Raw genomic sequence first — 15,223 nt, 5'->3', positions numbered from 1 at the left:
GGGCGTGAGTCGTGCATGGGTAGCTCAGTTGGTACAGCACTTGGCCGCGAAAGGCAAAGGTCCCGAGTTCGAGTCTCGGTCTGGCACACAGTTTTAATCTGCCAGGAAGTTTCAATCTTACATGTATTAAATGTCTCCATCTGAAGAGCAAGTAGGCACATGAACATGTACTATAGTGGCAATGTGTGTGCTCTGTGTATCTTGGCTGTCGATAGTGTCTTACCCATATTCCTATTTTCTGAATCGTTATTAGACCGACTCTAACATTACCCATATTTGCTTTTGTATTTATAGCCCCGTACCAACTTAACCATAACCCCTGTTCCCCGTGTCACTGCAACTCACCAATTCTCACAATAACTTCAAATTATCCATTTCCCTCTTTAAATCTTCTAGCCTACCTGCCTGTTTAACGAGAAGGATTTTATATGCAGAATAATTTAACCCAAGATGACGCAAAATCATTAAGCCACAGAGCACAGCTGCATGCCTTCACGGGAAGTAACGGCTGTAATTTTCCAGTTTCTCCTTGCTTATAGTCGTTTGCATTCTCAACATAACACGGCCATATTGGCCAATGTTACAATGCTATATCAGTCAAAAGTCCAGGATGCTGCCGGCCTTGATACTGAAAAGGCTACTACCCCCTCAGGAAGCGTAATATTGATTGTCTGTGCTCTTTAGATGCCTCTCCGTCTTGGATGCACCTACTGTATGGATATCGGTACTGTTGAGGCACACACATCTTTGCTCTTTTCAGTTCCTGAAAAAGATACTAACCCTCTTCAGGTACCATAGGACTGTGTGGCCTCTCCAGAGATCTCTCCATTATGGACGCAGCTACTGAATAGTTAAATGTACCGTTTGCGCACCCCTACCTTTTTGCCCCTTGCAACTACTGATAACGCCACTACTCCTCTTCAGAAACTACAGGACCATACGGAGAATGGTGCTCTGTAAACCTTCGAGATCGCATTTCTAGGATGGAATCTCCTGGCTTGAAAAGTGTCGGATGAAGTGTATTGACGTGAATAGGGCTTCTGCCTAAAATAAAAACATTCCCGAAAAAAAAAAAAAAAAAAAAAAAAAAAATCACTGCCAGCCCGGCCGAGAAGTTCTCATTTAGCACTATTCACTGAAGGCTATGTCGTTAGATGAAACAATGGAGGAGAAACCATGGAAGATACACAAGAAACTGAGACGACATTAGACTGAAAAATCCTGTAACCTCTGAAACCGTAAGCTGTATATAACTTATAAACCTTATACACTGAGCGCACAAAAGCCACGCGTTACCTCCTAATATACCGTCGGGCCCCCCTTTGAACGACGTAGTGCAGCAACTCGACGTGGCATGGACTCAGTAAATCGTTTGAAGTCCCCTGCAGAAATACTGAGCCATGCTGCCTCTATAGCCGTCCACAATTGAGAAGAGTTCCCAGTGCACGATTTTGTGTACGAACTGTCCCATCAAAGTCCGATGAGATCCATGTCGGGCGATCTGGGAGGCGAAATCATTCGTTCGAATAGTCCAGAATGTTCTTCGAACCAATGGCAAGCAACTGTCGCCCAGTGGCAAGGCGCATTGTCATCTGTAAAAATTCCGTTGTTTGCAGCCGAATATAACTATTTCCAGTCAATGAACTGTTCAGTTGGACCAGAGGACCTAGTCCGTTCCATGTAAACATGGCTCACAACAAAGAGCCACCACCAGCTTGCACAATGCATTGCTGACAACCTGGCTCCACGGCTCCGCGTCGTTTGCGCCGGCGTCGAACCCTACCATCAGCTCTTACCAACTGAAATCGACCTCCTCAGCCCAGGTCTAGGTTTTCCAGTCGTCTAGGGTCCAGCCGATGTGGACATTAACGCAGGAAGGTGCTGCAGGCGATGTCGTGGTCTTAGCGAAGGAACTCGCGTCCGCTGTCTGCTACCACAGCCCACGAACGGATACGTTTCTCGTCCCTCTCACATTAGTTTTTGCGGTTATTTCACGCAGTGTTGCTTGTCTGTTTGCAATGACAACTCTAAGGAAACGCCGCAAGTCTCGGTCGTTGAGAGAAGGCCGTCGGCCACTGCGTTGTCCGCGGTGAGAGGTAATACCTGAAATTTGGGATTCTCGGCACACTCTTGACACTGTGGAACTCGGAATACTGAATTCCCAACGATTTATGAAGTTGAATGTCCCAATGCGTCTAGCTTCAACTACCATTCCGCGTTCACAGTTACTAATTCCGGTCGTGTGGCCATAACCACGTCAGAAACATTTTCACATGAATCACTTGCGTACAAATGACACCTCCGCCAATGCAGTGCTCTTTTATATTTTGTGTACGCGATACTAACACCATATCTATATGTGCATATCGCTTTGCCATGACTTGTCACCTCAGCGTAACACTTGCACTGCAGAAGACAACGAGAGACAACGCAGTCTCCCGTGAAACAAGATTAAATGGCCTTGATGGTGACACAAAATGAAGAAAGAAGGCAAAGAAGAGACGCTAAGGTAGGCCACATACGCAGGGGCAGGCCGCACGTGGTCACCGTGTGACGTGGTGGGCTCAAGGCGTCGGCGAGAGCAAGGTGCGGCGTCCCAGATAGAGCTTGGAGCGGCGCTCCCATATGAGGCGTCGCGTGGTCGTCAGCGTCGCCGACGCGAGCCAAGGTCACGCCTCCGCCCGCCCACTGAGCTCTTCGTAAGCCGCCGCGCGAGGCTTTCACTGCTGACTTACTTTGCCTGTTGCCACTGCTCTTGCTACAAGAAACTAATCACTTGCTACCCGAAATCACCATCATTTATCCAGTCTCCAAGACATTGACAATAATGCTCTAATCGTGAACACCAAATTACACTGAGGTGACAAAAGTCACGGAGATCCTCCCAATATCGCGTCGGATCTCCTTTTGCTCGACGTCGTGTAGCGAATCGACGTGGAATGGTCTCACGTCGTTGGAATCCTCCTGAAGAAATATTGAGCCATGCTGCCTCTATAGCCGTCCACAACTGCGAAAGTGTTGCCGGTGCAGAATTTTCTCCACGAACTGACCTCTCGATTATGTCCCATAACTGTTGGATGGGATTCACGTCGGGGGATCTAGGCGGCAAAATCATTCGCTCGACCGTCCGGAATGATCTTCAAACCATTCGGGAACAATTGTGGTCCGATGACATGACACATTGTCATCTATACAACTTCATCGTTGTTTGAGAACATTAAGTCGATCAATGGTCGTAAATGGTCTTCAAGTAGCCGAAGATAACCATTTCCAGTCTATGATCGATTCAGTTGGGCCAGAGGAGCCAGTGCACTCCATGTAAATACAGCCCTCGCCATTATGGAGCCATCACCAGCTTGCAAAGTGCCTTGTTGACGTCTTGGGTCTCTGGCTTTGTGGGTCTGCGCCACACCCGAACCCTACCATCAGCTTTTACCAACTGAAATCGGGGCTCATGGGACCAGGTCACGGTTTTCCAGTCGTCTAGGGTCCAGCCTATATGGTTACGAGCCCACGAGAGGCGCTGTAGGCGATGTCATGCAGTTAACAAAAGAACATGCGTCGGTCATATGCTGTCAGCCCATTAACGCCAAATTTTGCCGCACTTTCCTAACGGATACGTTCTTCGTACGTCCCACATTGATTTCTGCGGTTATTTCGCAGTGTTACATGTGTGTTAGCACTGACAACTCTACGCAAACGCCGCTGCTCTCGATCGTTAAGTGAAGGCCGTTGGCCACTGTGTTGTCTGTGGTGAGAGATAAAGCCTGAAATTTGGTATTCTCGGCACACACTCGACACTGTGAATCTCGGAATATTGAATTCTCCGAAGATTTGTGAAATGGAATGTCCCATGCGCCTAGCTCCAACTACTATTCCGCATTCAAAGTCTTAATTCCCGTCGTGCGGCTGCAATCCCATCGGTCACATTTTCACATGAATCACTTGAGTACAAATGATAACTTCGCCAGCGTACTCTTGAGTACGCGATTTTGCCGCCGTTGTGTATGTACATATCGGTATACCCATGGCTTGTCACCTCAGTGTATATTATAAGTGTACCCCTTCCGCGTGTTCTGCCGTAACACTATGTTTACCTAGGAGCTCCAAAAGCGTGCTTGCGTGAAAGGAATTCTCAACACTGTTTATGAAGTTTCATGTATACACGCCAATATCGATTACGGAATGCTTTTCTAGCTACCACATTTTCTCTTCCACAATCGATTTTCGCTCCTATGTAAGCGTTCACACACGCTTGGGTTGTTAGGTTCAGTCTTATTTTTAAAAATGTTGGCTAATCTAGACGGAGTAGCTTAGGAGAAGCAATATTTGATTCAGGAAGAAGTTACACAACTACCATATTGAAGCAAAGAGAAACAGGTATCATGCTCACTACATCGGAAGCAAAGGACACCACACGCGAGCGGCGGGTTGCAGTGATTATCCACAGACCGCTCGTATGAGGAGTTAATCGCAGAACGCCGCAATCGATAGATGGTCGCTCTTAATTCTCAAGCAATATGACGAATCGCAGGCGAGGAATAGGTCATATGGCAATAAAGCTGAATGGCGGGATTCGTTTGTCTAGTTACTAAGAGTCGTTCTCGAGTTCCGCACCGTTTCGCTAAACCCATGTGAAATAAGGAATGTATACTTATTTATGATGGGCAAACCACTCTGAAAAGTTAAGCTGAAGGCAATGTTGACATGACTTAAAAAGGAATACAAAACCAAAACAATTGTTTTCTTCGATTTTGCAATTTGTGTTACAGAAACAGAAATTCATACGAATCACAACAATATACTGGACTCCCCAGCTGATTATTTTGAATCCTTACGGCACAACTACACGTATTACTAACCTTAACTTCTACCAGAATGGGGAAATATTAAGTAAACATTATAAATTAAATATCGAGGGAATACCCAGTCTACAATTATGCTTAGGTTAAGGGCATTGTCATTTCACATAATCTATTACCTCTCCCTCAAAAAAAAATTACAACGCGAATGATGGGAGCAGTAGGGCTGCTTTGATACTTTATTTTCTCCAAGTATTGGTCGACATATGGATATATTTGACCTGGGTAGCAAAACCGGTCCAGACCTAAACATAGAGCACAACGGTTCCCGAACTTTGTCTTCCGGATGCTATGTCGGAGGATATAAACAAGGAATAGGGCTTGTGTATCGCTGGGGGGGGGGGGGGGGGGGGGGGTTCAGCATTCTCCAGGATCTCTTCTTGTCTGTCGTCCTTTTGGTTTAATAGTGCAATGAATTGATCCTAATATATGTTAGTATCTTCTCCGTGCTTTCACCTTTCATACATAGTTCCTCGAAAAATATCATCACTATACAGTCTTTTTCACCTTTCATACATAGTTCCTCGAAAAGCATCATCACTATACAGTCTTATCAAGGAATGCCCAGGTAATTAGTTTGCTATTAGTAACGCCTCGTTCACTTCATATTTCTGATTCGCTCCTTTTATGTTCACCCACATCCAACCTTTTAATTCTTCTAAATGATGGTTCCACGTCTTCACAATGTCCATGGTTTAGGACAAAATAAGGCAACATTACAAACAAAACACTTCACAAACTCTTTCCTTTCATATTCATCTAAGGATCTCTCTCTCTCTCTCTCTCTCTCTCTCTCTCTCTCTCTGAAAACTTTCCTTTGTTGTTGGAGTTCTTGTTTCCGCATTTCATACAATCTTTATTTTGCATTCCAAGTACTTAAAACGGCCTTCCTGTTGCACAGTCTCCCCCCTTATTCAAACATTTATCTTCATACAATGTTGTTCTTAGTGTTCTTGACTTCCTTCAAACTGTTACGTATTGTCTCCTCCTCCTAAGAATGACTTCCAGTAAATCCAAATCATATAACATTTTATTTCCACCTACAGCTATTACTTCGTGGAGATATTTCTTTACCACTCGTTCATGATAAATGTTGAATATAATAGGCAATAACCCACTTATCTCAGAGCCATGCGGTAGTTCGTCTCTTCCCACTCAGTTTTTTATTTTTTATTTTTTTATTTTCCGACTGTGTCACACACAAATAGCTCATCACAACCTTTCTTTCCAGCAGTCTCCATATCCTTGGTCCACTTCACTCTATTATATACATCTAAAATAAAGCTAACACAGCCTTATCGTTTTCAAGATATCTGTTAGCAACTATTCTCATAAGTTCAGCACCATCCTTAAAATTCCTGCAGCGGTTCGAACATCTTTCATAGAAGAATGATATAAATTGAAGACTACTTTAAAAATGAATCTCTCATAACGCTATCAATTCATACCAATTCTGCGACAAACAACATAAAATCCATATGCTACTTTACTCTCAACAGAACAGTTTAACAGATCGCATATGTCTTGACCGCAATAAATTTTGTCACAAGGGTGCGGCTATGTACTAAAATTGTTCCAGAACATATTCAAAAGGCTTTGTCTTTCATTCTATTTACATACAATGAAACACTTATGAATATTGCAGCAATCTACTATCTTTGTACTGACATTGCATTAAAACGTTTTTGGGACGCCTCAATGAAGTTCTGTGCCTATGCCTATGTCTGGCTAACAGGTATAGAGAAAGCATCCATAAACTGACTGCCAACTACTGGCTCTTGAAACGGTAATTTTAGCTAGGGAATGACTAAACTAGCGTACTGAAAGGTCCATGCGCAATAGAGACAAAGAAGAGAAACAAAAATGCTCCGAAACTTCGCGAATAGTCGAGCCAGGCTGTGCCAAAGTTACGAAACCTGCACGTACACTCATGACATAGCTTTCGTCGCGCAGCTCCTTATCAACCAGTAACCTATTTTCTAATGTGCAGATGATAGCCGTGCTGTTCTATGACACCTACACCACAGTTCTTTGTAGTAATACTAGTCGAATTAGTGCCTGCTCTCGACTGCTGTGCGCCTTCTTTCCAAGGCGGTGACGCCCTGGTGACTAACACGCTCTTCCTGTCTTGCAGCTACAGCGCGCTAGCAACCATGTCTGAAACGCAAAGAATAAGAAATTATAAGCTCTTCTCTGAGAAGACTGTCTCAGATGCAGCAATCTTGCCACTTTATGGCTGGGCGTAGCCGTTATCCAGTAACGAAAATATGACTGACAGAACCAGCAAACTTGGCTGTGATAAGTGACACGCGAATCACTGGCACACCACACCAAGTGATTTCATTAGTTGCATATACTAAATCATGAATCGCTGATAATTATCGAAAGTTTTCCCACTAAACTACAATTTCAGCATTTTATTAAAATTTACGAAGAGAAGTTTAATATTTCAACTGCGGAATCCTCCTAGTCTTTGGTATTATGAAGGGAACTATGAGAAACAAGTCTGTCTACCTAGAACATGGGCAGACTCATTCGTTTCGTTGACCCTTCCAATCAGCTCCGACGAACTTTTAAAAAGCATTTTACGTAAATAGCGTGGAAGAGATGCAAGAGGTGATCCGTAGTGCTTGCCTCGTGCACTACAGAAGTAACACTCCAAATGTTTCGATTTCGCAGTCTTTCTTGCAGAAGAAACAGCAGGGCCCCAAGGGATGATTCGTACCTAAGACAAAATACACATGTTTCCAGTATGAGTTTAAATGGTAGCTAGGAAAATACTAAGGTATAATGCATAGCGATTAATCTAGTTTCTCCTTATTACATGATAAAAATACTGACTACCGAAGGGCTTTCATAATATATATCAGGCGGGAAGAAGAAGGATTGGAGCGTGTCCACTATCGAAGACGAAGTGTTTCAGAGATGGTGTAAAAGTAGTTCAGACTGTAGACGGCTAACTTTCAACAGTATCAAGCAGACATACAACTTAAGCGATTTATGGAACAACGAAAAATCTAAATTTGGATGCCGGGTGTGGAGTTTAACATTGTAGCTACTGAATGCGATGACCAGACCGAGTCGTCGTCCACGTAAAACGAATTGTTCCGCATTATTATCTATGCAACAATACTGACTCGAAACCAACCGTTCTCAGGAAATTTCCAACTTGTTGTGTAAACAAGCAAAATTCTTTAAAACCCTTGGGAAAATAAAGAAAACATGCTATGGATAACTGGCTTTTCAACAGATGGAAAGTCTGTTGCCGAGCAGCAAACCCCAAGCGCAAAAAAAATTCATGAAACATAATTTACGAGTAACGAATACTCGTTCTATAAAGAGGGCACTAAAATAAGAACTCAATTTTGCTAAACTAGAAAGATAAGACGGACGATCATTTTCTATTTTCGTAGCTGATATTGCAAGGAGCACGTGTTATGAGGATAGATAAATGCTTGTCGCTTTTCTTGCTGTACCACATTGTAAAACATGGTATCAAAGCAAAGTTGGTTTTGTGGCTCTACCTATACAGACTTATCCCCACACCAAAGAATAACACCTGAACTAAAATACGAACATATTGACTGACGCTGTTTTTATTTGCTCAATTTTCTTAAACTGAACACACTCTTGCCCCCCCCCCCCTCTCTCTCCCTCTAACACACACACACACACACACACACACACAGAGAGAGACAGACGGGCGGAACGTGTAAAACAATTGGGGAGAAATTAATCTACACAGTAAAACAAACTCAGTGAACTAAGACTTCCTTTACTGCAGAGAGAGAGAGAGAGAGAGAGAGAGAGAGAGAGATCGAATAGAAGTTTGAAAAACCGCATGGCATTGTATATGGTATCGTCATTACTGCAACTATTATATTATTATCAACAATAGCACGCACACATTCTTTATGCTGTCGAAATGGGGCTGAAATCCTCAAGTGCTTGAATTAATTCAAGCAACGATTATACATTTTCCCATGAACTGTCTATGGTCAGAAGTACCACAATTAAAGTAGAATATCACATTTTCCGTGAGAGCATACAGGTTCACGGCGTCAGTAATCAGACGATGTACTCCGCAGGCCACTGCCCGGGGCCAACGTGTTACTCTCGAGCTCAAAAATTAATGATAAAGATTTTTCGTTGGATGGAGGGCGGCAAGAAAGCAGATTAACATTATGAGATGACAATTTGGGGCTGGTTTTCGAACACTTCTTAGGAAAACCTTTTTTCGTACACGACTAACTTTCCAGTGTACCCCAGTGGAGTACGTTGAAAAATTCTGTGTTCCTTGTTCTGACAACGCAATTTATGACGTACCCAAAACTATAATGAATAGCTCACCAATGTATTAGATGAGTTTTGGCGCTCTGTCTCCTTGATCGTAATCTAAATCATGTACGGCTAGTGAAACTATGCCGCTCTTTACATTTCCGGCACTGTCCCATGTTAAAGCTCTACGATCACTTGGAAACATCTGTTATTGCGACATAGTAATCAGTGATGGTTTAGTGTTCTTCCTAGCATGCACGTATTGGATAATGGTATCTCTGAAACAGAGGCAGCGGCCCCAACTAGCGAGGCAAGCGAAGCATTGCACCATCCTTTGAACTCAGCTTTGCTGCCGAGTTTCGTTCGATAAACTGAGCACATTTAACACTGTATAAGAACCCAATAATTTCCACAGTTGTGTAGCATGTTCGGCTTCTACTAATTATTTAACGAGTAACTAGTAGTCCAGAACATAATGTGCCTATGATACTGCGCGTCGTAGTACTACATTAAACAATTACAGCACTTGGCATGAAATGTGGTGCTCAGTGAATTTCAGTTCATTCATCTAGGCGAATGACTGGCTCGATCCTCCTGTGTTCGTGGCACGCACAGATGACCGCTCACATCAAGATTGTTAGCAAGTGTGTGTTCTCGCGAGTTCATATTCAGAATTTAACTGACACGATGGAATGTGGAAATAGCTTCAGAACGTCAGTTGTAAATGAATAGCGCCGAAGACCAGAGCTGCTGACATGTATAGTATGAGAGCCAATCCCAGAAAGACGACTTCGCCCCCATCCCAATGTAAAAACCGTACTTTATAAATTAACAACCATATCAAGACTAATTCGGGTACTATGAAGTTCAAGAGTTCAAAAGTATCGCCAGCCTGAACATGGTACGACATGATTCTTCAGACATCATGATCACTACGTTACTGTATTTCTTTCAGTCAACAATGCGTTGTTTGTGAGTACTATAGGTTGCTTTTGTGATCTGGTGGCATTGTACATTGCTGTCTGAAAAAGTACTGCAGAAAACACGCAGGGTGTGAGGCACCTGAGAATCCTTGTAGGGATCACTTTCGCAGACTGGGCGCTACTGGGATAAGGCAATGATCCTACCATGCCTTTGTTGAGCAAACCATGCTAGTTTATCTTAATTCCATTTGAAGAAACCGTAAAGAGCCAACATCAGGAGGCACATATGAAGATTTCACTTTCTGGTGATATAAATGGGTTGTAGCAAAACAAGAACGCCACAATTCACAGCCACTCATGTTACAAAGCATTTCGTAATCCACATGCAACATCGGTTTGTAAATAATACTTATTCAAAAACAAATTTTGCAGAAAGGTTCTCATTGGCTACTACTAAAATGTCAAGGCAATAAAAAAATATTTGCTCCAAACATTTCTCAGCAATGGTAACACGTAGCCTACATCACATATCTTGTAAATTACCACTATATCCTTCCACGCTCGACCCGTGGAATATATTTACAGGTCCTTAGTTCTAATAGGTTCTTTTCTTTTAGGTCTCTAACAGAATGTTCAACAGTCAAGAGTGTACAGGCTGAACTATTCGTCAAACAGATGGACCTCGATGTCGTGGGTGTGAACCTCAACGCAAGGAAGGTTTATCAAGCCACAAGTTGACACAGGTACACAGAAGTGTAATACCTCACAGCGACAAACTTATGCAACATGATGATTTTTTTGAATATTTTAATGATGATAATCAACCATGCTTAGTCTTAGGTTATCAGGATCGTTGCATTAATACTAATCACGTAGGCCTAATTAGAAATGTGAATCTGCGACAGCTAATGTGTTAGTATATGGTCACTTTGTAGGTCTCGTAAGAAATATGTGGAACAATTGGCTCATTGTGGTTAATGCCTGACAAACTTGAGAAATTGTTCTGAAAATATAAAAAAATTTTATTGTCTACAGCACATGTGGACACGATGATCTGTAACGCACACAAAGCTTTTTGAAAGCAGCAAGTGTCAAAAGTGTAAGCGTATGCATGTGATACTTTGTCTTCCCACGTTGCAGTAAATGCTAATTATTTTCATGCCTTACTAAGTTTTATGTCTGTGCATCTCAATCATAATTTCAGCTACGCGGCTGCTAATGATTTTGTCTCAGACAACGAGAGAGAGAAAAAAAAAAAAAAAAAAAATCACATTTACATCTGCATTCAGTTTCTATGTATGTAGGAAACTGTAAAATGAGCGAACAATAGGGCTTATAGTAGAAGTGCATGCACGTACCTAAAAAACCTGGTGCATGTTATGGTGCACACGTGTTCATGTAGATAGTGTTATCACCTGTTAAATGTTGAAACAATAACAAAAAACATTTATTATTCTAAAGTAAATAATCCATAATCTTGGGGCAAAAAACACGAAAGATTTGCTATTTTAGATACACTGCATTTGAAGTAAATTAACTCAGTCTGTACTAGTACCAAATGTAATACGAAGGGAGTGATAAATGCAATTAGAACATTCAAATTAAGAGTCATCCAGGACTTAAGCAACCCAGCTCTGTGCAGATCAAAAGGAAATTATAACTCACAATATTGATACCTAATGTCTAAGAGATACAACTAGGCCTACTGCATATGTAAAGACAATTTCATCATAAACTAATACCATGTCAGAATACAAAAACTTAAACCGTATTAAGTTTCTTTTACACAGTTCGCCGTTCTCGGTAGTGTTTTCACTGAAGACTAATATTATTTAAGATTCTCTGTCATTCGATTACCAACTGTGTCAGAATAAATAGTGCTTTATATCACCTATCACGTACTCCATAACCAACGTCGCTATCGATCTTCCAGAAGTCTTCGGGCAGTGCAGTTCACATGAGGACGGAATACAATGAAACATACCTGTCTTGTGTCATAGGCGTCCTGCAACTCCAAACTGGCACCAACTCTGCGACGGTCTTCACTTCGATCCATAATGCTATCATTCACTCTTCAATATCACCGTTTCTCGAGCGTAAGCTCTCAGCTGAAAATAATATAAATATACCACTCCACACTCAACTTTCACAAGTCATGATCAGCCCTTCTGTCACCGAAACGCCTTGACCGACCTACACACAACATTTGACAGGCACTGAAATATCATTCAAACTGAGCCAATTTGATATCTCCGAGCGCGGTTTTCTGCAGTCGCTAAATAATTAATGTAAAAACACGCCATTTTAAAACATCAGAGAAACACAGTGCAATGTCCTTTAACATCCTCCGCAAATCCACTTTCCCAAACTTTAATACCTTCCACAATATAAAGCTAAAATGGGAGAAATACATGTACTGGGCAATACCCTCTGAACCAGAGACTTTCCACACAATGTCAAAGCAGTTCACAAACTTGAAGATACGCCACGGCTATTGACATACCAAACATCAACAATATATCACGTCAGTGTATCCGTCACGATTAGTCAAATTTCGAGCAATCGTATCGCTCTTCATGGGGAAAAGTTTGTATGTCATACCTGTAAAAATGATCAAGGAACAAAAACTGGGAAAAGTTGTAATTACGTGAAATGTATTTAACTTTAAATACATGTGAATGTAGTGAAACTTCTACGTTATTTGCGATCACAACTATTCTTGGGCAAAAAGACAAATTCACACCTACCCTCACGTCACTTCCCGTCAAAACATTAAACAACACATTACAAATGGCTGCATTCATACAGGCCGTGAACGTCACGTCACTTCAAAGTTTCTCCAGAAGAAAGCTTAGAAGGTGACATTGGTATGACGGGGGAACTGTGCCTGTAAACATCGGAAGTTAACCTGTACTCCTCGCGCGCAAACATAATATAGTAGTTTATTTTGTGCTTTTGTTTCTTCATAATATTTATTAGTCTTTTTTTTTTCTTGGCAAATTGTAAATGTTTGATGACGATTTGGATACTTTTTCCACTGAGTGCTCTTCCATAAGCGAGGCCAGGTATCTGAAACTATAAAATTATTTAGATATTTCTTTAATGGAATAGGGCTAACTATGTTTCTAATTAGGAAAATCAGTTGACGAAGAAATTTTCAGCAAAACAATATTTTATTAACTAAAAAAGTCAACTCTACAGAAGCAGAAAATACCAGTGTTTATGACATTATTTGCCCAGTAGGAAAGCAAACTTCATGGATCAGGCAAGCAGACTCTATGTTTTCCCTTGTGTGACATCAGTTACTGTGCAAGTAGCAGGCGCAAGAGATAAAAGACGAATCTTTGGTCTGAAAGAGAATACTTATTATCAGTGTAGTGTTCTGTACGTTACTTACGATTTGATGCGCAATAAACTTACGTATTGTGTAATCATCCTTGTCTGCAGTTTATATGGAAATTACTTCTTGTCATCTAATTGCCGATAGTCTGAGCTCGACCTGACTCTTTGAAGATTGAGAGATTCAGATCTGTAAGTCCTTTCTTTTTACAGTAATGATGGACATGACCTCGCAATCGCCAGGGACAGAAGTTAAAGTGGAACAAACCACATCTCTAGCTATGTTGCAACTTTCAAAAGCTGACATAAACCAGCAAAATCTGCATTCCACGACCCATTCTGGTCATGTCAACCTCCCACTATTTTCGTTTAATTGCCTATTGACATAGTTCACGCACACAGAGTGCATTTTTCAACAACATGGAATGCACACCAACGACGAGAGGTACATACAGGGGACAGGCAAAACAATGTGAACATCTGAAACTTCCTGGCAGATTAAAACTGTGTGCCGGACCGAGACTCGAACTTGGGACCTTTGCCTTTCATGGGCAAGTGCTCTACCGACTGAGCTACCCAAGCACGCCTCACGCCCCGTCCTCACAGCTTTAATTCCGCCAGTACCTCGTCTCCTACCTTTCAAACTTCATAGGAGCTCTCCTGTGAACCTTGTAGAACTAGCACTCCTGGAAGAAAGGATATTGCGGAGACATAGCTTAGCCACAGCCTGGGGGATGTATCCAGAATGAAATTTTCACTCTACGGTGGAGTGTGCGCTGATATGAAACTTCCTGGCAGATTAAAACTATGTGCAGGACCGAGACTCGAACTCAGGACCTTTGCCTTTCGCGGGCAAGTGCTCTACCAAATGAGCTACCCAAGCTGTGAGGACGGGACGTGAGTCATGCTTGGGTAGCTCAGTTGGTAGAGCACTTGCCCACGAAAGGCAAAGGTCCTGAGTTCGAGTCTCGGTCCTGCACACAGTTTTAATCTGCCAGAAAGTTTCGTATAAGCGCACACTCTGTTGTAGAGTAAAAATTTCATTCTAGTAATATGAGCATCTGTACTTACTTGGGAATGGTTCATTAATAAGGGGCTGGACCCCCATTTGCCCATAACACAGCTGCAATTCTTCTTGGAATCCTGGCATAATATAATGATTGTATAGTCTCCAGTGGAATGTTAGACCACTCTTCAATCAGAGCCCCTTCTAGCTCTTTTAGGGATGAGGGAGGTGGAAATATGCTCCTGAGTCTGCACTCCAATACCAGCCACAAGGGTTTGCTGATGTTCAAGTCTGGGGACTGTGCTGGCCAGGGAAGACGCTGCAGTTCGGCTTTGTGCTCCTCATACCGAGACTGTACTGTTCAGGCTGTGTGAATAGGTGCATTATTGCCCTGAAATATGGCATCATTGTTGGGGAACAACACTTGAATCATGAGGTGCACCTGATCACTTACAATGTTCACATAGTCATTGGCTGTAACACGGCCTTTGAGAGTAATGATGAGACCAGCAGAATACCTTGATATGGCTGCCCACACCATCACACTTCCACCCCCATGTCTAAGCGTTGGAACCAAGGAATCAGGTTGTAGGCTTCTTGTGGCGTTCTCCAGACGTAAGCCCGGCCTGATGTGGGAAATAACGAAAATGTTGACTCGTCTGAACATACGACGTGTTTCCACCAGATCAGCTGCCCGGGATTTATGCTCCCAAGACCATGTTTTACGCTTCTTTGCGTTGGTTATCATCACGAATTGTTCTGGTATAGCAGCACCTCCCCGAATATTCGCTTTTTAAAGTTCTCAGCGGACAGTG

The 15,223-nt window shown here is 42.3% G+C and overlaps 1 protein-coding gene across 7 annotated transcripts in view; it reads right to left on the bottom strand.

Annotated features, from left to right (window-relative positions):
* LOC124596570 (patronin) overlaps positions 1-12,487 on the bottom strand; it is a 397,221-nt gene extending 384,734 nt beyond the window's left edge. For all 7 annotated transcript variants that reach the window (XM_047135757.1, XM_047135758.1, XM_047135759.1 and 4 more), the window contains exon 1: positions 12,048-12,487. In XM_047135757.1, coding sequence (XP_046991713.1) covers positions 12,048-12,119 — 72 coding nt within the window. In that variant the 5' untranslated portion in view covers positions 12,120-12,487. The remainder of the gene's footprint in view (positions 1-12,047) is intronic.
* Positions 12,488-15,223: the final 2,736 nt, after the last annotated feature.

This window comes from Schistocerca americana, chromosome 2 (assembly GCF_021461395.2).
Source record: "Schistocerca americana isolate TAMUIC-IGC-003095 chromosome 2, iqSchAmer2.1, whole genome shotgun sequence".
NCBI lineage: Eukaryota > Metazoa > Arthropoda > Insecta > Orthoptera > Acrididae > Schistocerca > Schistocerca americana.
Note: the sequence above shows the minus strand (reverse complement) of the source record. Positions and strands in the feature narration are given on the sequence as shown.